Below are 25328 nucleotides of genomic sequence, written 5' to 3' on the forward strand. Positions count from 1 at the left end.
ACCGAGGAACTTGCTTTGCTGTGTCAAACATCAGCCGCAAAATCTTAATACAATGAGACAAGAGGGTCATTCATCAGGCTGAGTTGATGGTAGGAGACCTGATGGTAAAGAAAGAGAAGATACTACCAGCTTGGTCATAGTTCGGACGATTTCAAACGGTGGGTAGTCAGCTTTTCAAAAATGTTTGTGGCCAGATTTAAGAAAGGCAGCTGCTGCACCAGTTTGGCAGATGCTAAGAAAAGGCAAAAGGTTGGCATAGGCTGACCTGGGGAGATAGGCAAGCTGATTTCTATTAAAACAAGACCAGCCTGAAAAACAACACGGCAAAGACATTACAAGATGACTTACTTTGAATATGGTAGCCAAAGGAGTGTGATAATGTGTTTGGAAATGAGTAATGGGTCATTAATAGGAACGGACCTAGTTCAGTCGAGCTTCGACATCAATATGTTATGTTATGTTATGTTATGTTATATAGCTTTTATATAGCATACGGCTACTCGGTAGGAGTGTCCCGACGCTTTCCACCATCAACTCATAATGAAATAACACAACACAGCTAAAAACAGACATCAGAAAAAACAGAAAAGAACAGTGGGCAGTAAAACAGACTAAGAGTTAAAAAGCCAAGTCTTCAAGCCCTTCTTAAACTGGAGCAAGTTGGCAGTACTACGGAGAGGAAGTGGAAGCAGATTCCAAAGCTGGGGGGCTCTGCAACTAAAAGACCGCCCTCCCGCGCGGGCCTTCCTCACCCGCGGGACCACAGCTTTAAAGAGGGATTCCGAACGGAGGGAACGAACTGGACGATAAAAAGTCAATCTCCGCTGCAGATATCCAGCTCCTGATCCATGCAGAGCTTTATGCATCAGGGTCAGGGATTTGAACTGGATCCGCTTCCTAATGGGGAGCCAATGAAGCGTCTGAAGCAACCCAGAAGCTCGAGCTCGTCTCCCTAGGCCAAAGATCGCCCGGGCAGCAGAGTTCTGCACCACCTGAAGGCGCTGGACCAGGTAATCGGGGAGGCCAAGAAAGAGAGCATTGGCATAATCTAGCCTTGAGCCGACAAGAGCCTGCACAGTAATCCTCCTGTGCTCCTCAGACAACAGAGGCAAAAATTTGCGGAGCATTTTTAGTATTCCATAACAAGTGCCGGCCAGGCCGAGAATGTGACTTCGTAGCGACAGCTGGTTATCCAGCTTGACGCCCAAATTTTTGGCCACCACGGAGGACTGTGCAGGAGGGCTCATGTCGGACGGCCACCAATGCTGCCACTCCGGATCGGCAACGCAACCAAAAAATAAAATCTCGGACTTACCCGAGTTGGCCCTCAGACTGTTCCGCTGGAACCAGTCGAAGACCAGCGCAAGGCAGTCCCGGATTCTCTCTCCATCAAACTCCTGATCTTTCCCGCATGTGAAGAGGAGTTGCGTGTCGTCGGCATAAGAGACGATCTGGGCCCCGTACGCCTCCACCAAGGCCGCCAAAGGGGACATAAAGATGTTAAATAACGTGGGGCTCAACACAGAGCCCTGTGGAACCCCAACTCCCAATGGCGGCATCTCGGCGGAGCTCTGGGAAACCCAGACCGTCTGGCGGCGGCCTTCAAGGAAAGAAGTAAACCACCTGAGCACCGTCCCCCTAAGGCCTATGTCATAAAGCCTAGTTAAAAGCGCCTTATGGGGGACGGTGTCGAAAGCCGCCGAAAGATCTAACATGACCAGCATGGCCCTACCGCCGACATCCAGAGTCTCCCTGATGATCTCAGTCACCTCTATCAGAGCCGTTTCCGTACTAAAGTTAGGACGGAAGCCCGATTGAGATGGATGGAGCAGATTATTAGCTTCCAAAAAGCTCGACAGAACACCGTGGGCATGTTTTTCCGTTAGCTTTGCTAACGCTGGTAAAAGCGAGATTGGCCTGTAATTCGCCAAAGCCTCGGTGTCGAGCCCCGGTTTTTTCAGGAGGGGGATCACCATCGCTCTTTTCCAAGAACTGGGGACCCTTCCCTCCCTCAGGGAGGCATTGAGGATGGAGTTGACCAAAGGGTTCACCACTGCCGCCATCCCGGCCAAACATTTGGCAGGGCAGGGGTCAAGTGGCGAGCCAGATTTAATATTTGTCAGCAGCATCTGACAGACATCGTTGGAAACAGTAGGGAAATCGGACAGCACCGCCGCAGAAATCTGCGGAAGTCTGCAGTCCACCCTCACACCACTGCTTCCATCCGGTTCCTCCGCGAAGGTGGCCTGAATGGCCTTGATCTTATTTGTGAAGAAACCAGCAAGATCGCATGCCCAAGCATCCGCCGAAGCTGGTGGGGGCGGATGGGAACTGGGGGTCGTAAACTCCTTCACAATATTAAAGATCTCCTTACAGGAGTTCGCAGATGCCTCTATCCTCCTAGCCAGATAGTCCCTCTTGGCACCAAGGATATCCCGATGGTAGGCCTTCACCGCCGCCTTATAGGCAAGTTTAGCCTCCCCATCGTACAAAAGGCGCCAAGCCCTCTCGGCCACCTTGCACTGACTGCGAGCCACATGGAGCGCCTCCGTAAACCACGGTGCAGATTGCCGAACCACCGTGGACCGGGGGGCAACCTTGGGGGCAAGATCGTCCAGCCTATCGGTGAGCCATTGCTGCAGAGTCTCCGTGTCGCTGTCCAGATCACCCGAAAGATGACAAGGGTGATCCAGCAGCGCCTGCTCGAGCATGTCAGGTGTCACTCTATGTAGCGCTCTCGAGGCCGGTCTGAGCACAGTAGGCGCTCTGTAATCCGGGCGCGCACATTCCAACACCGAAAATCTGACCAACCAGTGGTCAGTCCAGAGCATCTGCAGGGTATCAACCTCCATAAGTGGAACAGACGAGAACACCTGATCCAAGGTATGCCCCTTCTCATGTGTTGGCCCTGACATGAGATATGAGCATCATTTTAGATTTAGGACTAGGAAGTACAAGCAGCTGACAGGAAGAACCCAGAAGCAGGAGCTGGGCGAGTGTCCTGGTGGACAAATCACAAAAATATGTTCTTCTGGCAAACTCCAAAAGAATAAGCAGACACAGGAAATTAGCTGAGGACTAACAAACAAAAACAAAACACAGCAAGGATGAGGTAGTGGGATGGATATTTACCAAAAGGTTCATAGGAAGCAATGAGGGCCTTTACAAACAGTAGACTTGGCTATTTGTGACTATTTAAATGCTTTTACTAGGGATCTTCACTGAAATAACACCGCGAATAATAGATGCCATCATCCAACTCAGTGGTATTTATTCTGCCAACTTGAAAAGGCTGAACTCTGGTGGGCATAGCTACAGTTTTTAGCTAAGAGAGACGTCCCCACTGTTGTTAATCTTCACAGGCAGCTAGTGTGGCAGACTGGCAGAGGGCTATCGATTGATGTGCAAAGGTAGAAGAACTGATATACATGGCTATATGATGCCCACACAAACATGGGAAAATATGGGGCAAATTGTGGGAATACTATGGAAATTTTACCCATCTGCGGCACAACGTTAATTTGTATGGCAGGAAGCGGAATCAAACAAGCTGATGATGCCGGACAATTGCATAATGTTTGCTGCACTGATTTCTCCTCGGTGTCAGAAGCAATAAAGTTGATTTAGAAACAAAAAGGATAAAGCCTATCATCACACTAGAACTACAAAGGACACTTGTTTAGCTGTTCGAAATCTATACTTTCCACTGTCAGATTATTTAACAGTGAAAAGGACACTATATGTTTACATCCAGAAGTGTGTGGGCTCTGCAGTGTGAATTACTCCGTCAGTTATGTCATTTACTGTAATATTTGACACTTACAGAATACCTTACACCTTAAAGGAGACAGCCCTCTATTTAGGAATTACAAACAGTGCATCCACTTGGCATCTATACTATGTTTGTGTCCCGAATGGTGTATGAGAAGAGTTTTTCGCATTTCATTGATTTACTCTGTAGTTGGAGTTGTGTGTGGGGGGGGGGGGGGTGGAGGGGCGGGGTATGGCGGGGGGGGGTCGGTTGAGCGTAATGTTAGTTGCATTTTGGAATATAATTAGGAAGAAGGGTATCTGAAATGCCTGCTACCAGTGTGTGGGCACACGTGTCAACAAAGTGGGCATCCAACTGCCAACAGAAGCACTCCATATTTCATGCCATCTGTACTCTGCTTCATAGCCTCATCGCTCCATCCCAATATCATCAGTGCAAACAAGGTTTATACTTTACAAGGACCCACATCAGACAATGACAATAGTTGCTACATATCATCATAAGCAATATATCCAAGGCATTCACACACAGCGCCTCCGTGTTGGTCTTACATACCCCGCTCAGCATAGCTGAGTCATACTGCTGAAGCATCACAATGATCTCCTATGCAGAAGCGCCTTTATGTTGGTCGTAGCATATGAGGTCATCACAATGACCTCCTATGCTGAAGCGCCTCTATGCTGTTCTTACATACGCCCGCTGAGCATAGGCAAGTCATACTGCCAGAGCATCACATTGACCTCCTATGCAAAAGTGTATAGTGACATACAGAGAATACATTATCAAGACCCAATGTGAGCTGGAGAACAAGCCAGCAACCAGTTAGCTGATCTCAGGGGTGGGTGGATAGCTCCTCAGTGCCCGCCCATCTGTCCCCTCTCAGCTCCTGCCAGCTTTTCAGGCAGACCCTGGCGTGGAAGACTTTTCCATACAGGCTGTTGACGCTGGAGCGGGAGAATGTAGCTTCCTTCAACTTGCCTTTGTACAGACACAGCTAGAACTATACCCGGGAACAGCGCAGCCACACTCAAGGAGAACTCAGGGCGCTACACATTTACGGTCCCTTAGCTCTATTGACACACACCCTCCAAATCGGAGCCATTGAATAGTTTTGGTACCGAGGTGGAAGTTTGGTTACAGTCCACGAAAGGCGTAGTAAGAAGTTTGGTTGTGTTTTTTAAATGTTGCATTATTTGACAGTTTTTGTTAAGCCGATTTTTGCTACATGGCCTGCAGGAGGTAGGCAGGGTCGGACTGGGACAGGCAGTAGGTCCGAGCACCAAAATAAACATGGCCCCATTAGAGAATTAGATAGCTAAAGTAGTGGTCCATATTAGCAAATTGGGGCAGTTTTGAATTTCTAAAGACAGCCAGTTCTATGAGTGTTTGGCATGATATGGAGGACTTCATGGATTTGTGTTTGCTGCAGGCAATGTTTGTGGTAATATCAGGGAAATCAACAGTAAAAACAGTCCCAGGAGACCATAAAACAGGCCACAAACAACCAAAAAAACAGCCCACAAACTGGCCTGTGAGGCCAGACAATCTGACACTGCCTGATTGCCCTATAGGCGAGTCCAACTCTAGGTGGTTTGCAGGGCTTTGTTTTACTTACTGCATCAACAACGGGACCATCTCATTTGAGCCTTGAAAACAGCAACTGACACCCAATTGTTAAACGGCAAAATGAAAGGCACATGCGTCTCCCTTCTACACTTTTGCTGCCTAACCAAACAGCAGGTAAGCATGGCTTATCTTCACTTCCTGTTCAATAGGGGTTGGAGGGTGCACACATTTTTTTTCATCTGGTTTTCATTATTTTGTTAATTACGTTTTTGTCCACGCTTGTCTTAATGCGTGCTCGTCGGTGTAATGCCCAGCTCAAATGGCACCAGAACTTGTGACAACATGGGTAAGTGGGGCAACATCTTGCCCCAAACCGACTGCACAGCCTTTTATGTCCTGCCACTTTGGCAACCAATTCATATTATTCCTTCATTTTAAAGCAACGTTTAAACCATGTTATCCTATTTAGTGTGTCTTTCATTACGTTAAGTTTTTGCTTTATAATAATAATAAATAAATATTAATAGGGGCATTTGTAGAGCGCTGAGTTACGCACACCGGCGTGTCCCCGCGCTAAGGTGAGAGAGGTAGAAGCTGGGAGTTTAGCTCAAGGGCGAGCAGTCTGACATATAGGTAAGTTTTTAATTTAGCACGGAACTTAGTTTCAGCCGGTTAATCCACACGCGGGATGTTATGCTATTTTTTTCATTAAAAAAAAGCCTTGTGCTAATAGAACGTGCAATCAAGCTACCAGCATTCATGCGCATTGCGAAGTAACCTAAAAAGACAAGGTATGAGGTTGTGAATACAATTGCTAACGGTATGCAGCGGTTCCATAAAACTTACAACATTCCATCACGCCATCACCCTTTCCTCCAAGACTGTGAGCTATGGAGTCTCCAGGTTTCAGTAAAGGTACTCCAGTCCTATAATAGTCTAGGCTTTTGCAAGCTAGGAGATTTCTACAATGGCACCAATCTGCTATCGTGGGAAGTATTTGCATTGCAATGCAAACCTCAGAGTCGTGATCTCTGGTTCAGTTTTAGGCAGATAACTTGCTTTCTCGTAAAAAAGTACAACATTAATGAGAGGGAAGGAATAATCCTAAAAGCAGCCTTAGAGTTGAATTTAAGTGGTGCTGGAAATTGGTATAGATTATTATGACAGGGTTCAAATAAGTCTCGTTGAGGCAATGCTTTCTAAAATTGCTCAGGAAACTAGTTCCTGGTTTAGCATTAAGGAATGGCAACAAGTGTGTGAATTTGAAGATAGGGCTCTGAGGGCGGCTAATTTCAAGAGAATGTCTTTTCTCTCAAGATGGTTGGTGTATCATACCCACCTCAGACTACATAAATGGTTTCCATCACTTCAGAACGGATGCTTTAGATGTAATCTGGCGAGGGCAGGCGATTGGACGCATATATTGTTCACATGTCCTAGGCTACAACATTTTTGGGAGGAGGTATTTAGGTTTAATAATGATTGTATGTCTAAGGGTATCTTACCCTCAACACTGCTGGCCCTATTCGGCTTTTCTCATGCAGTTAGTGAGTTACCAAAATACAGGCAATATTTCGTTTTTTTCAGCTATAGCGGTAGCCAGATCCCTGGTGTTGCAAAACTGGAGTTCTCAGAAGGGACAGTTGCTCCTCAAGTTAGACCGGACCTACCAATTTGAGGAGGCGTATGCAAAAAGTGTAGGGGTGTTTAGTAGATTCAGGGCTACTTGGGAGGGCTATGCCCTGGCTTCACGTTCTGATGAAAGTGTGCAAAGCAGGCTACTCTTTGTGTAAAGAAAAATGTGGCGTTTTAATCCATGAAGTGCCTGTTTAATTGTTGAATCAAGGCCAGTTTGTAGCATTCTCTTTTCTATGTTGCGCTATATAGAATGCTGCTTGGGTATTATGAAAGTTTCTCTTTTTATGTACCATGGTTATCATGTCTGCTATTTACGATCAATAAAAAAATATATTAAAATAAACCTGCATATTATACCTTTGGCATGGCTGCTGCAAGAAATAGGTGATGTCATGTTCATGTTTACAGTAGATGATGTTGAACATTCAGGGGGTAGAATGATAGCCATACCGGAGACGATCCTCGAGTAGATGAATACAGTGCAAAATGAACCCAGTATAAGAGATGAAATACCTGAACTGTTGTGAACTCACAATCCCAGTCAATGAGCACCTGCCTTAAGCCTTCAATGGTTGTGATACTCCCAAGAATCATGACTGGTTCCGAATTACCTGTCGTCCACACATGGTGGCAACCTCCAGATAAAATTGCTAGGTAGTGGGAGGGGTACATGGCAGGGATGCCCTCTATCTCCTTTGCTGTTCGCGCTTGCCCTGGAACCCCTGGCTGCTTGGCTATGGTGGGAACTGTCACTTAAGGGAATCAGGTTGACCCCTGACTTTGAAGATCGCATATCGCTATATGCGGACGATATTTTGCTGTACCTCACTTCCCCACGGAAATCGCTGGGAGTGCTGTTTGATGTCCTCAGCTCGTTTGGCAAAAACTCCGGCCTGGTGATTAATTGGGCTAAATCTAGCGTCTACGCACTTACCGGTGATGTGCCCCTTCTGCCGCGCACGTGCCCGATACAAATAACGCAGATCGGGTTTAAGTACTTAGGGATTTTTATATCATTGGACCCCACGGTACGTTATGAACGCAACCTGCTTCCCCAGTTGCTCCGGCTTAAATCTGATGTGGCGGCCTGGAGGGGCCTGCCATTGTCCCCGCTCGGAAGGGCTGCTCTTTTTAAGATGATGTCCTTGCCCCGCTTCCTATACGCCCTTCAGAATACACTCAATCTCGTACCAGCCCGATACTTTCGCGAAATAGAGAGCCTGCAGAGGCATTTAGTTTGGGGCGGGCGTCCTCGTATCGCCCTAGAAAAATTGACTCTGCCTTGGTACGACGGGGGCATTGCATTGCCGGACATCAGGCGCTACTACTGGGCGTCCCAATTGAGTGCCATCAACCATGCCATGTATGGCCCTACGCCGAACCCAGCGTTTGACATGGATAAATGGCAGTTACCAGGAGGGAATTATAACAGGGCACTTTATCCTAAATCGGCCTGCAAGGTACTGTTCGGGCCCACCGGGGTGGCCGTGCGGGTGTGGAGAAGTGCAAACGCGGCCATGGGATGGTCAGACAGATTGACCAGGGCGACCCCGCTCTATGCGGCGGACTGACTGGGTAGCCTATGGACGACGAAGGGTTTTGAGAGGTGGGACCTTATCGGTATCAGTACGGTTGGAGATCTGTGGGTCAAAGATAGGGTTAAGACCTTCGAGGAGTTGCAGTCGGAATATGTGCTCAGCAATAGGGAGCATTTTCGCTATATACAGATCCGACACGCGCTCCACTCGGTCTTCCCGGCCGGAACTGTCATTCCGGAATTCTCCCCCCTCGAGGATAGGGTGCTTGATGGCCATGTTCCTGATAGCACCATATTTCTAATATACAAAAAGCTGATTAACGACCGAACGGATCTGCTCCTGCCGCTCCGTGAGGCATGGACCGGCGATGGGTTGGAATTGGGCGATGAAGATTGGCAGGCAGCGGTATCCTCTCCGAAAGAGGTCGCGATCCCGGCTCGTCTCCGGCTGGTACAACTTAAGATCCTTCACCGTATCTATGTAACTGGTCCCCGTCTGATTCGTATGGGTCTCTCGGTTGATGGAGTGTGTAGGCGTGGATGTGGTGCGCGGGTACCTTCCTACATATTATATGGGAATGCCCGGCCGTAGCTAAGTTCTGGAACCGTGTGCATGTGATTATGGAAGAAGTCACGGGAGTTGCTTTACGGCCTGAGGCCCGCCGTTGTCTGTTGAATATATGGGAGCCGAATGACTACACTGTGGCACAGACACAATGGGCTACTCTTAGGAACATGGTGGCTAAGAGAGACATAGCACAGCTATGGGGGTCTCAGAGGGCACCTACGACTTCAGCATGGGAAGACAATATGGACTGGTGCATGTTCAGGGAAAAAACTGTATATGTTGCATGTGGCAAACCCAAGAAGTGGGGTAGGGTCTGGAACCAGTGGAACTCGTATCGCGGGGAGATCTGTGCTCCCCCGTTCGTGGGGGTCCCGGTGACAACACAATCCCCGTGACCTCACGTTCCTACATTATCCAGATTTTCGTGCTACATGCTTGGTTGCCCGCGGCCCCCCTCTCCCACTTTTCGTTTCATCCTTACTACTATATATCTGTTTCCTATGACTCCCCCCCCCCCCCCTTGAGACGGACGTATGCCGCATTGCCTCTTGTTTAGTTCGTTATTGTTGTCGTTTTTAGGTTTCTAAACATAATTAAAATAGTAAAACCTTCATCTTCTCCTACACCACTATTCTGCTCTGTCGCTGCGATATGCTGAACAGCTGCCGGGCCCCCGGGCTGTCGGCTGAAAGCTGTGTAAATATGCATAGTCAACTGTTTTCTGTTGTTTTAGCGATGGCCGGCCCCTGTGGTTGTAGGCCCGCAACTGTAACACTGCAATTGAAATAAAGGTTTTCAAAAAAAGAAAAAAAAAATTGCTAGGTAGAAAATTACTAGATCTTAATTTTGTTCAGAGGATTATGGCCTTAAACACAATCATCCACTGGTGCATTAATGACTACAATTCCATCTATTACGGTCTACTGGCAAAAGTCTATATAGAGTTGTGTATATTTGAACGTTCCAACCCAGAATTCTTTAAAATCATACATGAACAATTGCACAGGCTGCCAATGAAATATTCCTTTTTCCCAAGAGTTCTTTAACCCCTTGACCGCGGCGAAAATTCCGCCGCGGTGCAGGTGATTTATGGCGTGAGCGTGGTTCGGACCGCCCCCGGCCGTCCTCCGCACACGCCCACCGTGACGTCGGACGGGCGGACGGAAGGGGTTAAAGCATGCATTGGATTTTGCTCTCCATTTTTAGCTAAAAACGTAACTTCTAGATATGTACCAGACAGAAGATTGCATTGATAAACACTAAGTATTCACAGATCTCGTATTTAACCACACGATGTGGGATATGTAGTGTGTCGGGATTTCGGTTTCAACCGAAAACAGACCGACAGAAACCCATTGTTTAATAATTTGCCAATTCTGCTTCAATTAATATATCCCCATTTTCATCCATCTGCAGTGGGCAAATCACTTAATCTCCCCATGCCTAACAAAAATGAAAGTGTGTCCTCATGTAACTGGTGCTATGTAAAGCGCTCGGATACCCTATTTGGTTCGGGTCAAGTTCGCGCTATATAAAACTCTGGAAAAAAATAAAAACTACAAGTGCAGGCATCACTTGTGAATGCTTAAGCACTATGAAATTAAATATCTTCTAATTAATTGAAATGTTTTTACATTTACAGTGTTCAAGACCCTGCTTCAAAAATAGCTATTTACAAGGTTGCTTGGTTTAAAAGTGAATGTAGCAGCATAGAGCGGAGCTTTTGAAAGGCACAGTAATTCTTCAAGCAAAATTATATTTTGAAGGACTGCACAAATATGGGGTGTCTTCTCTTAGGAGAGTCAGCCGGCCTGTTGCCAGCATCAAGTGAGTTCCCTGGCTGCATTCTGGCATATTATCGAATTGAAGCATGACCAGCAGGATATTCATTTAAGGGAAACATATGCTCCATCCTTTGCCTGAAGTAGTGCTGCAACATGGTTCAGAACGATGAATAACAGTTATAAGTCTATGAAAAGTGTGGTTATGTTACAACTTCCAGCTGTTAAGATGTAGCACAGCTGGGCACATTTGTCTTACAATATCTGCTCCCTGCTTACACAGGAACAGTTAAGGGAGCCACTGGATTATGGTCTGCGATTTGAAGGAAAATAAGCGTGCCCTAGCCTCCTACTGGGAGAAGCTGTGTATAGAGGACATCTCATAAAAACAGTTCATTCTAAGTTCTATCTTTTTCCATGCTTTAGCTGTGAGCTCTGCTTGTGGCCCTTTGTTCCATCTGTGGACTGTGAGAGCAGACAAAAATACAGGGTTCAAATCTCCCCTTGCCCTACTTGAATCACTGCATGTCATTGTAGCATGCTCTACCTTAGCTGGAAAAAATGTAACTGTTGAAAGAAACCACTAAACGCCATCATGAGGCCCAAGAATAAAATACATTTTTGAGGGCGGCCACTGCATATGACAAATGCTTAAGTTGCTCCATGGCCCCTCTGAGGTGTAGAATGGAGTTCGCTATGAAAATTGTAGAGTTCCCTCACACTAATTCCCCACCTCACACTATAGCGTTTAGTGCTACATAAATTCTCAAAGCAGCGGCATTATCTTCACAACAGCAAAAACAACAAGCTGATGGATGGAATGCTTGTATCAATCTCAGCCACTGGCAATAGCTCGGGCCGCATCCCAATCAATCGTTTTTCAACACCATGCCACCTCAGTTGGGACCCACCCAGCCATATGCAAATCAGTCTTGACCCTGCAAGTTATGGGAACATTCCAGCCCGAACTGCCAGGCCAGGTCCACCCATGTCTGGGCATACCTCTTTCACTTAGAGTGACATACTAAAGTATACAAAAGGTGATGGATGGAATGCTTGAGTTAAACTCAGCCACTGGTAACTCTAGTTCTCTTGGGGTCAGAAGTTAATCAGATTTTAGTTGAAGATAACTGCACAGTGCTCGCATTAGGGGGGAAAAGTTGTATAGGTGTGGGGAAGCAGAAAGCTGAACTTCTGACACCACTGACAGCACTGCATCAAGGCTGGTAGATGTTCTCTACTGTAGTGAAAGGAAAGAACATGTGTAATAGAATAAAGTGCCACAGAGGCATCTGGAAGGCTGTTCATTTTGTTCCTAGTTACCTGGTATGAAAACAGAGACGATAATGCCCTCTCCAAAAGGACTGACGTTTTTGATTAGAAAGGATTAGCCAAACTTGTATTAATACAATATATCCAGGTCCACGGTACCATAGATGGTGCTGGCATGCCAAAAGACCAATCTCCGAAGCTACAATGCTCTCAAGTTACCTTTGGCCTCACTATTTGAAAATTTCCCACTGGGACTGCTCGTAACTACTAATGGAAGAGGTCAAGCATGGCTGATGTTTCCGAGTACACACTGGAAGCATTTTCAAACAATATATTACCTTCTGAACAGAAGTATTAGAAAATTAGACATAGGCAATGGGTAAAACACTATGACAATTCTATCAAGTACAAAGCTAAAAGTAAATGTCAAGTGCTGATCATATGGTATGGGACGATTGAATATGCTACTTACCAGTATGCATCTGTTCTTGGCATGTAGGGCTGCTAACATTCATATCTTAGCATTAGATCGCCGCCTAGTGTTGGGTCCGGATGATCGCACATTGTTGTCCTGGAAGAGTCTTCGAAGTATCCTGAGATAGGTGGCTCCTCCCCTGGACTACAGTGCGCATGGGCATCGGCTCCATCCCCAGATTGTTTTTCGCCATTGTGGCAGAAGATGGAGTGAAAAGTGTAAAGGATGTCCATGCTAATGACTGAATACAATAGTATGTCTGCAGCTGCAACAGGCACCGGGGAGGAGGGCGGGCGATATGAATGTTAGCAGCCCTACATGCCAAGAACAGATGCATACTGGTAAGTAGCATATTCAGTTCGAGGCATGTGGGCTGCTAAATTCATATCTTAGCATAGAATACATAGCAGTCCCTCCATTATCGGCGGTTGCCCGTGCCAGCTGCAGAAACTTGAAAAAGTGTTTTGAGAACAGCCTGTCCTACAGCAGCTTGCTGCTTGGAATGCACATCAACACAGTAGTGTTTTGTAAAGGTATGTGGTGTAACCCACGTGGCTGCTCTGCAAATGTCCTCTAAGGGAATGTTCCCTAGGAAAGCCATGGATGCCCCCAATTTGCGTGTGGAGTGCGCCCTTGGGGGTATTGTTAAAGTGCGCTTGGCCTTTTGATAACAGATTTGAATGCACTTAACAATCCACCTGGCTATTCCTGCTTTGGAGATAGGGTTGCCTTTGTGTTGTGGTGAGAAGGCAACAAAAAGTTGTTCTGTTTTTCTAAAGGGTTGTGTCCTGTCTATGTAGTACATCAACGCCCTCCGTACATCTAAGGTGTGGAGCATTCTTTCCGCCACCGTTTGTGGGTTTTGGAAGAATGCCGGCAAATCAATAGTTTGGTTGAGATTAAACTGTGACACCACCTTCGGAAGGAATTTGGGGTTAGTGCGTAGCACTACCCTATTTGGATGAATTTGAATGAAAGGCTCTTGGATTGTGAGCGCGTGTAGCTCACTAACACGCCTCAGTGACGTAATAGCTATTAGGAAGGCTACCTTCCACGTTAGGAACTGGAGTTCACACGAGTGCAGTGGCTCAAATGGTGGTCCCATCAGTCTGGTGAGGACCACATTGAGGTTCCACACTGGAGCTGGTGGTGTTCTTGGGGGAATGACTCGTTTTAGACCTTCAAGGAAAGCTTTAATGGCAGGCACCCTGAAGACAGAGAGATGCTGCCTGTTCTGAAGATAAGCTGCTATGGCGGATAGATGTATCCGAATGGAAGTGTACGCTAGATTACACTTATAAAGATGCAACAGATAGCAGATGATGTTAGGGATAGATGCATCCAGCGGGTTGATGTCATTAGCTGTACAGTAAATGACAAAACGCTTCCATTTTGCAGCATAGCATGCTCTGGTAGTTGGCCTCCTTGCCTCCTTGATGATGTTCATGCATTCTGGAGGCAGGTTAAGGTAGCCGAACTCTAGGACTTCAGGAGCCAGATCGCCAGGTTGAGCTGTTGCGGATCTGGATGCTGAATTTCTCCATGGTTCTGCGTCAAAAGTCTGGGCGTGAGGCGCAGTCTTTGATGCGGCACCACCGAGAGTTCGAGGAACGTGGTGTACCATGCCTGGCGCGCCCACGTTGGAGCAACTAGGATGAGTGTCATCGAGTGCTGCCTTAGCTTTCTTGCCACCAGCGGTATGAGAGGTGCTGGGGGAAAAGCGTACGCAAATTTGCCTGACCAGTTCATCCATATCGCATTTCCCTGCGACTGTGGGTGAGGAAACCTGGCGGCAAAGTGTTGGCATTTCGCGTTTTCCTTTGTGGCAAACAGGTCTATCCCTGGATGACCCCACTGCTGGAAGTACGGGCGGAGTACTGATGGATGTAACTCCCACTCGTGCATCTGATGGCTGTATCTGCTGAGCAGATCCGCCATCTGATTGTCCTTGCCCGGGAGGTGTTCTGCCATGAGGAAAATGTTCCTTTGAATGGCCCACTTCCACATGGTCTGAGCCAGATGAGACAGCTGTGGCGAGTAGGTGCCTCCCTGCTTTTGAATGTAGTACATCGCGGTCATGTTGTCCGTCCGGACTAACACTACCTTGTTGCACAGATGTACATTGAAGGACTTGAGCGCCATGAAGATTGCCATCAGTTCTAGATAGTTGATGTGCATCTTCTGTTGCTGCGTCGTCCATAGTCCCTGCACCGTGTAATTGAGCATATGAGCTCCCCATCCCTGGAGAGATGCGTCCGTTGTCAGGATAATCTGTGGCACAGGCTCCTGGAACAGTCGGCCCTTGCAAAGGTTGTGTGGATTCCACCAATGCAGAGAGTTGTATGCCCGACTGGTAACCAACACTAGGTCTGTTAATTGTCCTTGAGCCTGTGTCCACTGATTCGCTAAGCACTCCTGGAGCGGGCGCATATTCAACCGTGCGTGAGGGACTATGAAGATGCAGGAGGCCATCATGCCTATCAGCTGCATGAACACTCTCGCTGGAAGTGAGTGTTGTGGTCTGAACCTCTTGATTAGAGACTGCATGCTGTCTATCCTGACCTGGTTTGGCTGAGCCATGGCCGTCAGGGTATTGATCGTCGCACCTAGAAACTGCCGGACATGTGCCGGCTGAAGATGCGACTTTGGGTAGTTCAACGAGAAACCTAGATCGTGAAGGAGGTGAATGGCAGTCGACATGTCCGCGGCGCACTGTTTTTCCGACTTGGCTTGAACGAGCCAGTCGTCTAGGTAGGGGTAGACATGGATGTTCTGCCTCCTGAGGTGCGCAGCCACTGTCGCCAGACACTTGGTAAACACCCTTGGGGCTGTGGTGACTCCAAAGGGTAGTACCTTGAACTGGTAATGCTTGCCCTGGATAGTGAACCGGAGGTATTTCCTGTGGGACGGGTGTAGTGGAATGTGGAAATAAGCATCCTTGAGATCTAAGGTTGCTAAGAAGTCCCCTTGGTTTAACAAGGGAAGAATCTGTTGCAGTGTAAGCATATGGAAATGTTCTGACAGTATATACAGGTTGAGGGGACGTAGATCCAGAATGGGTCTTAGAGATCCGTCCTTCTTTGGAATAAGGAAGTACAGGGAATATACCCCTGTGCCTTCCTCTCCCACTGGCACGAGCTCGATTGCGCCTTTTTGCAGCATCGCCACTACTTCCTGCTGCAATAAGTGCAAGTGCTCTGCGGACATAGGCCGTTGCCTTGGGGGAATGTTGGGTGGAGTGGATGTCAACTCTAGACAATAACCGTACTGGACTATTTGTCGCACCCACCTGTCTGTGGTGATGTTTCTCCAGACGGGCAGGAACTGCTGCAGTCTCCCCCCGACAGGTGTTAAGTGGTCGGGGGGCAGTGACAGAGAGTCACTGCTTGCTTGGGGTAGAGGAGCGGGAGTTGTTGTTTCCTCTGCCGCGTCCTCTGTTGCTGTTTCCTCTGTAACCCCCCTTGTTCTGTTTGGTGAACGAGGATTGTGCTCCACCTCTGGAGAATTGCGATTGTTGACCCATTTGTCCTCTGGTGACTCCACGTGCACCTGAGCGACGAAAATTACTGCCACGAAACTGTTGTGATTGTAGGGCACCCATTGACTTAGCAGTTTCTGTGTCTTTCTTTATCTTTTCGAGGGTGGTGTCAACATCTGGACCTAACAGTCTATCAGGATTGACTGGCTGATTAAGTATGGTTGTCTGAATATCAGGTTTAAACCCCGATATGCGGAGCCAAGCTTGTCGTCTCAGCATGACGCTAGTGTTGATAGCCCTAGCTGCTGTGTCTGCGGCGTCAAGTGCACACTTGATGGCTGCGTTGGAGATCAGTTTCCCCTCCTCTATAAGCAGTTTGGTGGCCTCTTGAAACTGTGGAGGCAGGTGTTGTACAATCTGCTCTAGGGTGTCGTAATGCGCCCTATCGCAACGTGCTAAGAGTGCTTGTGTATTTGCGATACGCCAAAAATTGGCAGCTTGTGCAGCCACTCTTTTGCCCCCTGCCTCTAGCACCTTGGACTCCTTGTCCGGGGGAGGAGCTTCACCCGTCGTCTGGGAGTTGGCCCGTTTTCTGGCATTTGCGACCACAAGAGAGTCCAGTGGCAACTGTCCCCGTATGTATGCAGGGTCCGCAGGTGCTGGTCTGTACTTTTTCTCTATACGTGGATTGACCACTCTCGCTCTGGTAGGCTCCTTAAAGATGTCAGGCGCATGCTTGAGTACTCCTTTGAGCATAGGCAGCGTTTTTACAGTTCTTTCAGAGATTGAAAATGTGTCAAAGAGAAAGTCCTCTTCCACTGGGTCAGCATGCATGTCCACATCATGATTAGCAGCTGCCCTCTCAATGAGTGCATGAAAACCTGCAGAATCCTCTGTTGGGAGATGCACGTGCACTGAAAGGCTGTGGGTCTTGCCCCACACTTTGGGTGCCTTGGTCACCAATGTCATCATATGAATCTGGATGTGCATCTGGTTCATTGATGGGGAAGGTGTATTGGTCATGTTCATCATATCCCTCACCCTCAGAGTGTTCTGGTGAGGGAGTAGGGCTCCTTCTTGGAGGAGGCTGGATAGGTTCCATGAGGCCTGAAGCGTCCTGAGGAAACCTTTTCTTTTTTAGTGGGATGACATAGGAGTCCACTGGCTCCGAAGTGATCTTCCTCTTGTATAGGGTTAATTTGCCTGTGTTGGCGTCGATGAAATGCTCTGAATCCTCCTCTGATTCGAGTTCTCGACTTGAAGGTACCCCTGCCGTTGAAGAATCCGACTTCTTTGGCGTCGATTTCGTCGAAAAGGCCTTTGGAGCCTCTTTCGGCGGCAGAAGGAAGAGAAGCTTACTCGCAGGCTTTGCCGGAGTGTCCCTCGGCGTCTGAGGCGATGGCTTCGGAGCCGACGTAGCAGCGTCCTTTTCCCTGATTCTCTGTAGCGAAGCGGCGATGGGGGACGCTTCACTTACAGTGTCTTTTTGCGCCGACGAGGATGTCTTGACCTTCCCCTCGGACCCGAGGTCCTGGTGGCCTTTCTGAGTCTTGGACGACGATGCTGCCGCCGCCGACCCCGAGGCCTTGGATCGATGCTCCGACGTGCCAGCCTTTGATCCGTGTGCTTGTGTCGCCTCCGCCTCCGCCTCCACTACGCGTCCGACTAACGGAGTCCCAGTCGGAACCGGAGCCGTGCCGCTGGCTTTGGCGTGCTTGGACGGCGTTGCAGCGGTTGAGCCGTGCCGACCACTCTTTTTAGAGGATCCCTCCTCTGGCGCCGATTTTAACCCTGTGGAATCGACCGATTTCTTCGACTTCTGTGGACCGGAGGCCGACGGAGTCGATGCAGCAGCGGGTGCTGTAGTTTTCGGTGGCACGGCCGCCATTTTAGGGACGCTCGAGTCCAAAAGTTTCGGTTTCGTTTTCGGGTCGGCCATTTTAGGTGTTGTCGATACCGTGTGTTTCGGTTTCGATTTTGGTACGGGCAGCGCCGCAAGTGTGTCCGTGGCCGGGCGTGAAGGCGGGGCCGTGGCTTGCGGTACGGGGTCTTGGGTAAGGCCAACAGGCGATCCCGTGACCCGATCTTGATCTTCGAAACCTTCGGGGCATAGCTCGTCCCCAGAGCTATCTTCCGCGGCCCCATAAATCTCTTCGACGTCCCCTACCTCGTCGACGTATTCAAGGCCTTGACCCACGACTCCGTCGTCGTCTACCGGATCCGCCTCGACCTCCGTCTCGGGCGGGGAGATTTGGAGATGATGACCTTGGTCCTCCTCCTCTTGGTCGCCGAAGATGTTTTCTGGATCCGGGGCCGCTTGTCTGGCCTCCAGGCGCACCGCGCGCCGAAGCTTTAGAGTCTTTTTAGACCTGAATTGGGCGCAGGCCTTGCACTTGCCGTCGTCATGGTCTGGTGAAAGGCATTTGTTACAGACCGGGTGCAGGTCTATATGTGGGTACTTAGACCCACAGAGCGGACAGAACTTAAACGGACTCCGCTCCATGTTGGAAAGTTGCAGTCGTGTCGCGATGAGAAGGCCTCGATGTCCGAAGAGTGAAAATACTCCGCTGAATCCGACTCCAAGAGACGGAAGAACTCGAGACCGTACGCAAACAATACCGACGCTATGAAAACAAGGCCTTTTGGCCTTAAAAAGTTAGTTTTACTCGGTTCCGACAGAGAGAAGTCGAGACCGCATCCGAACCCAATGGCGGAAAAAAACAATCTGGGGATGGAGCCGATGCCCATGCGCACTGTAGTCCAGGGGAGGAGCCACCTACCTCAGGATACTTCGAAGACTCTTCCAGGACAACAATGTGCGATCATCCGGACCCAACACTAGGCGGCGATCTAATGCTAAGATATGAATTTAGCAGCCCACATGCCTCGAACAGATGTCCTCCTGGATGTAAAACACAATTTAGGCCACAGTTCCAGAATGGTATGTAAAAACTGTTTTAGTCTGTTGAGACTAGGGGCAGGCTCTAGCTTTTATTGCTATGCCGAAGTATCGGGAGTTCGCCATGGCACAAACTGTACATTACGAGCCAAGGAGTTCAAATATTTAGGAGCATTTAAGAGAAAAAACAAAACTTGACAGTGGGGTGGGTTGGCAGAGGCTCGTCATACAGACTTATCAACAAAGATAAATAGGGAGGTGCCTGTTCACTGAGACGTGTACACAATACAGTGAGAAAATAAAATTAAGGCTGTTGGTGGAGCAAGAGCAGACAAGACAGATAGGAAGACTAATATTATGAGTAGACAGCAAATGTTACAAGAGGAAGCAAATAGGGGAATTATGAGAATAAACACTGTGGGCATGGAAAGAGAGTAAGGTGGGAGACAAAGTAGAAAATCAACAACATAGCAGTAAATACAAAACAGCAAAAATTAGAGTTTTAGCAGCTGAAAATATAGCTAAGGGTGTGGTATTACTCAAGTGAACTGAATTGGAGAAAGAATGTGAGAGGAAACCAAAGAGTTGTTCAAATAGGTTCACAAGGAAACAGGCTGTGAATGTACAAATGGAGCGCAGGAGGAGGAAAACAAACAGATTTTGAAGATAGGTAGACATAGTGATTTGGAATGGAAAGGAAAATGTATTTCAGATTTAGAAGGTTTTACATGTAGATAATTTACCAATTGCAGAAGCATACAGTAGTGAAGGACAGTGACCTGATCTGATCACCGATAAGAAAATAGTGAGAGGATTAGCATTTCGGAGTATCTTTGCAGCAAGACAGGCCAATGTATGAGTTAACTAGATAGATAGAAAAAATAACGGTATCCAACCTTGAGCCTTGTTACAATAAAAAGAAATGCATCATTCAAGAAACCAGAGGGCTACAAGGAAAATCATGACAGCAATGAAGTGCAATGGAGAATTAGTAATAGAATGAAGCTGTTTCAGTAATAGCCTTTCTATAGCAGTTTGAACAGAGGACATAAGCTAACTGACATCCAGATAACAAGAGAGTTCATCAAAGTGCAGGAGAAGCAAGGTTAGATAGGATGAAACAAGAAAGATGAATATGGGTCCTGGGTGGGTTTTCTGAAGAAAATAAGAGCAGTATATTTAAATGAAGTAAGAAATATACTGACGACTGAAACACGTTAAATAAGATTAGTTGGAAGAGAAACAAAAGAAGGTTAAAGCAAGGGAATTAAAAGGAGCTGGAATGGGATCTCAAGTAAGCAGCGGTCACCTATGCGGTCTTTGCTCTTGTGGAATAAAAATAATGTTTTTGACTGTTTCCCAAGGTAGGTCCACTATCAGTAATTAACAGGGCATCAGAAGAGCTCAAATAGTTAGTTATTGTAAGTAACTGAAAGAAGAGTTGCTTACCCGTAAGCTTATAGCCGGAATAAACAGAAAAAACAAGAGAAATGTAACTCAGATATTTTTACATAAAATTTGAGAGCTTGAGAAACATCCAGCATCTTCGCTGGGCACGAGATCTTGGTTTTAAAACAGGTAATGTTTACTGACTAAGATGAAACTAATACGGAAGTGTAGGAATGAAGGAAGGGGTCAGTCTGAACAACTACTTCATTTTTTAAGAAAACTATAAGGTTTTTTCTGATTAAAAGATCAGATTTTTGCCATCTATTTTAGATGAGTGGAAACTAATAAGCTGTTCTCAGGTCAGGAGGCCCAAGATACAAGAAGTAGGGACTACGTTGCCCTGAATGGACCATGTCAAGGGCAGATAAAACAATCCATCAAAATGGTTCAAGCCTTAGTTTTTTAAATAAAAAATGTCTCACTATTTTATGGACACCTTAGTAGGGGATTTTAATAGGGAGATGAGCATATTTCCATTTTCTTTGTGGTTAAAGCAGGAAATAAGAGAGGCACTCAATGTTGTTTGATAAAACTTATGTGTAATATTTTTTAGTAGATCCAAGTGTCCTACGTTCTTTGTGGACAGACTCCTTTCACATACTAGTGGCACCTCCAGGATGCACAGTTTTGTACAGGTTACTCTTGCAGAACTAGACTCAGTTTCTGCAAAATACAGCTTCTGTGCTGGACTAAAGACCAGGAGCCACAAAAAGAATCAGAAAAATGTGTTGTTTGATCGAAGGAGTTCTGAAAATGAGAACAAAACAGGGAAGTGGTATCATTTTCTATTCAAATGACTTCATGAACCACGGCAGGGTCTGACTGTCAAGAAGGACAAACTGAAGAAAATTATCTTTCTTCTGAGTTGCAAAATATAATCTGGGAATTAAGTGAAACACAAATTAGGGACCTTGAAATTTATTTTCAACTCCAGTACCAGTTGAAGGGGAAAGAGTTCTAGAAGGATTGATTCCTGGATCACCAAAAAAGAATTCAGAAATCATAAATTAAGGTATTTTTTCACTAGTCTGTTTAAAGAAAGAAATGTCACTAGCTTAAAAAAAAAAGTTTTAATTCATCCATGTCATCAACCGGATGCATGAGTCACAACAACCTCTGGCACCACCACCCTTCTCTTTCCATGCAACTTGAGAAGTGTCAAAGTTTTCGGCTAAGGACTATAACTATTTCTAGGAAAGCAGGTATGGAGATCAGTGGAGGATCATGTGCGATAGAGCTCAGATCAGTTCAGTTTTTCAACATGAAACCAAAGGTTGTTTCTTTTGCACCACTAATAATTCAAGATTGGAAAGTGTTATAAACCAGCTGCAGACTAAAAGAAAAGTTTGATATCATGATGGGGTCTATCCAAATCAGTTTAACATCTAAATATGGATAATGGTGGGTTCCTTGCAGTTGGTTATGAGTGGCTACGTTGGGACATCACCTTCATAGAAACTCTTCGACCTGAGTATAGGGCAAGGAGTAGGCATTTCCAGGGACAATGTTAATCCGACACAAATCTCAAGTACTCTATGATCTCATTCCTAATGGATTAGCGGAAATATACATCCCGACGTTTAAGAAAGGCCAGCAATTCTCCAATTTGCAAAGACTCCATCAGTCAAACAATTTGGAAGACATTAGGAGGAAATTAGTCAGATTCATGCATTGTTTGCCTCCCCATGTAGCCTTCTTGCAACCAACAGTGCCTATAGAAGATATTAAAAAAATAAATTAAAAAAAAACATTCGGTATCTGGTAAAGTAGATTTTAAAGGGAGAGGTTTTTGTAAGTCTTTATACAGTTGTGGCAAAGATTCTCTTATGATTGTCAAATTAAAAGAAAGAACAAGAAGCAGTTAGCTTCTTTCATTTTAATGCTTCTGAAGGATTTGTTCCCAGTAATGTTAAAATTCATGCTCCTTCATGCAGGAAATTAATCTGCGCATTCTCATAAGAGTCCAGCTCCTTTTTTTCTTTGTACAGTCTTGCAGTGCAGCGGGCATTGAACTGTAACTTTTTTGATTTGAGAGCAAATATTGTTATGTAAACCACTCTCCTATATTTTTGTCAGCTACGTTGTGTTTTAAAAGCTGGTCAGAAGATTGGGTGACCAGAGTTGTGGTACTTGTGCCTAGCAATGTAGTTCTACTATACTCATTTCTATATCACTTTATCACTTGATGGAGATGCCCAAAAAAATCCCCATCAAAGAGGAACTTTGAAGATTAGAGTGGAAGTGAAAACACTGAGCAATGTTGATTCTTCTGACGGTCAAGCAGAGATAGCTTATTTAATCTATGGTTCTCTTCTCTAATCTAGTGTCTACAAACAGCAAAATGGGATAAAAGCAGGATTTAGTTACTCCTTTTATTACTAAACGTGCAACGAAAGCCTTGATTTCAAGAACTTTGCCATCCATCTTATTAGAGGCACAGGAAAAGACTTCATCTTTTTCTAAGGAAGCGATGCAGCTGTGCTTCATTACAGATAACCCTGATCTGAGAACCTGGAGGGAACTAAACTCCCTACAAGTAAGGAGATTTGGCTTAATACATATACGCCTCAGTGAGGAGTTATGCCAAAGCTGAAGGACATCAAGGGCAAAAAGCCTGGCCTGGTTGGTACAGAGACAAAAGCGTTCATCAGGACATTAGGGAAGTTTGAGAAAGAAGGGTTGCATAGGATCCGCAGGGCAACTGTGCACATGGTAAGCTCTGATTGCCACAGAAAGATTTCAGAATTATATTTATAAGGAGGGAGGCGACTGACTTTCACTAATGTCTGCAACCTCCTGAATGAAGACAGCTGCAGCCAAGAGGTTTTGCCTAACAAGAGGGAATCGGCACAGATGCTACGGTCCACCTGGTGAGAATGCTGTGCACCAGCACCCAGTATCACGGAAACCTCATTGACTCTGAGGTATTGTCAGCATTGCAGAGCGCTATCCTATGCATTTTATTTGCAGATCTCCATGGTGGGTGGGGGTTGGAACTGCGAAGCTTGATCTGGACAGTGCTGTTGTAAGGGTGAGCACCGCAAAAGCACTACCATTGACTGACAGGGGTGCTGGCTGCTGCGAGGCCATTCAGCGGAGAGATGGCTGGAAAGCAAAAAAGAATATCAAACAAGATTTCTTTCAGCCGAGGTGCAAGAGAAGCTCTCCAGAAAAGGTTAGAGACATTCTATGGCTGAATTGCTGAAAGGCAACAGACATGACAGCAGTGGAACATATAGGAAACAAAATAAGAGATGGTAGCGAAAAAGGAAGGATTGAATGAGGAAAATGGAGCAGAATATGGCACCATTGGAGATCTCGACTGATGCAACAGCTTCATATCTGCATGTAGTGAAGGAAGTGAGGACCATACAAAGGTGAAAAATAAGGAAAATGTAGTTACTGCTTTTTATTTTGATGCAATTATATGATTCTATGAAAGATACTCTAATAATGGATAAAAAATGAGTTACTTACCAGTAACTGCAGTTATCCAGTATTGTTATCCTTCATAGATAAGTAGTATGTTTCAAGAGAGCTATATTGAAATTATGTATTTTCATGAACATCGTGGAGCAAAATAAGTTAACCATAAAGACAAAATTAACTGTCAATGCTTTATCTTGCAAGTATCATTCTAGAACGAAGGTGGTTATTTCTGAAACAAATTCCGACAGGTAGTATCAATATGAACTCCACAACTCAAAACTTCATTGAAATAGAGTATATGATGCACTCCTTCTTACCAGATTATCAAGCATACGCATTAAGGCTTCAAACTCTTGCTCTCCAACCTGCCACTTTGGATGAGCTCCACTTCCTTCCCCTGCTGGAGACTCCGGTGTTCGGGATTTGCATTTATATTTTCCTGGGTCTAATAGAACCAAGTTGTCAGGACCTCCTGAGCTAGCCAATGTGCGGACCTAAATGGAGGAAAATATTTATATTAATAGAAACAAATGAGCTGTCCATGAAAGAGTGCAGAAGGAAACAATCTGAACAATCTTATACTTGCTGCTTAATTCAGCAATTGGTTACATTTATGAGAACAGGCTTTTTGAAAGTTATGAAATAAATCATACTCAATACAGATCTTGGGTAGTCATAAGTTAAGCATACTCAATAAGTTATATTCTGTGTTAATTACTTCAGGATTCAAAAATTCACTGCTTAGCTTTGCTTAAATAAAATAGAAATTCCACAATTTGTTTTTCATTTATAATTTTTCAGATCCAGAAAATCGACTGCTGACGAAAGGTTGTTCGCTCAAACAAATTAGAAAAATAGGAGTAATTTATAAACTGCAATGTTGTAATAGTGCAGAGGTTATTTACAACGTACGGCAGGAAACAATTTGAAAATGCTATAAACAACAATTATACATAACTAAGCTTCGTCTACTCATTTTATCGCCCTTGTAACAAACGAAAGATTGAATTAACATTCTGCAATTGAAGCCTCAGACTAGGAAAATAGATTTTAAATCAAGCCCATCGCAGGACTGAAACAGAGTTATACTGTGCATGCACAAACCAGTGACTTGATCATATAGTTAAAATCTGGATCTTCAACAAATACTTGTACATGGAATCATTAGAAGGAATGCATCATTATATACCTGTAACACCTATCTCTACCAGTCCGAAGATAATCACAGTTGATACTCACCGAAACACGCAACGTGCTCAATGTTTGTACTTTGTGGAATAATAAGCTTTACATGATGCATCTTCAGCAAGTACAAACCCTCACCCTCTGCTTTCTACACAGTCTCAAGATACAGCATGTCGGTATAAACTGGAGTCAGCACAGGAACTGGGAGGGGAAAAGGGACTGTGGGCTAAAATCAGAAGTCATATACCGAAGACTACTTACATCACGTTTATAGACTCC

At 45.9% G+C, this 25328-nt stretch overlaps 1 protein-coding gene across 12 annotated transcripts in view; it reads right to left on the reverse strand.

Moving 5' to 3' along the window:
• Positions 1-25328, reverse strand: part of ADD1 (adducin 1) — a 634474-nt gene that overhangs the window by 185656 nt on the left and 423490 nt on the right. For all 12 annotated transcript variants that reach the window (XM_078678558.1, XM_078678561.1, XM_078678553.1 and 9 more), the window contains one exon: positions 24182-24358. In XM_078678558.1, the coding sequence (XP_078534684.1) occupies positions 24182-24358 (177 nt within the window). The remainder of the gene's footprint in view (positions 1-24181; positions 24359-25328) is intronic.

The sequence above is a fragment of the Lissotriton helveticus genome, chromosome 2_2 (genome assembly GCF_964261635.1).
Source record: "Lissotriton helveticus chromosome 2_2, aLisHel1.1, whole genome shotgun sequence".
NCBI classification, from domain to species: Eukaryota; Metazoa; Chordata; class Amphibia; order Caudata; family Salamandridae; genus Lissotriton; species Lissotriton helveticus.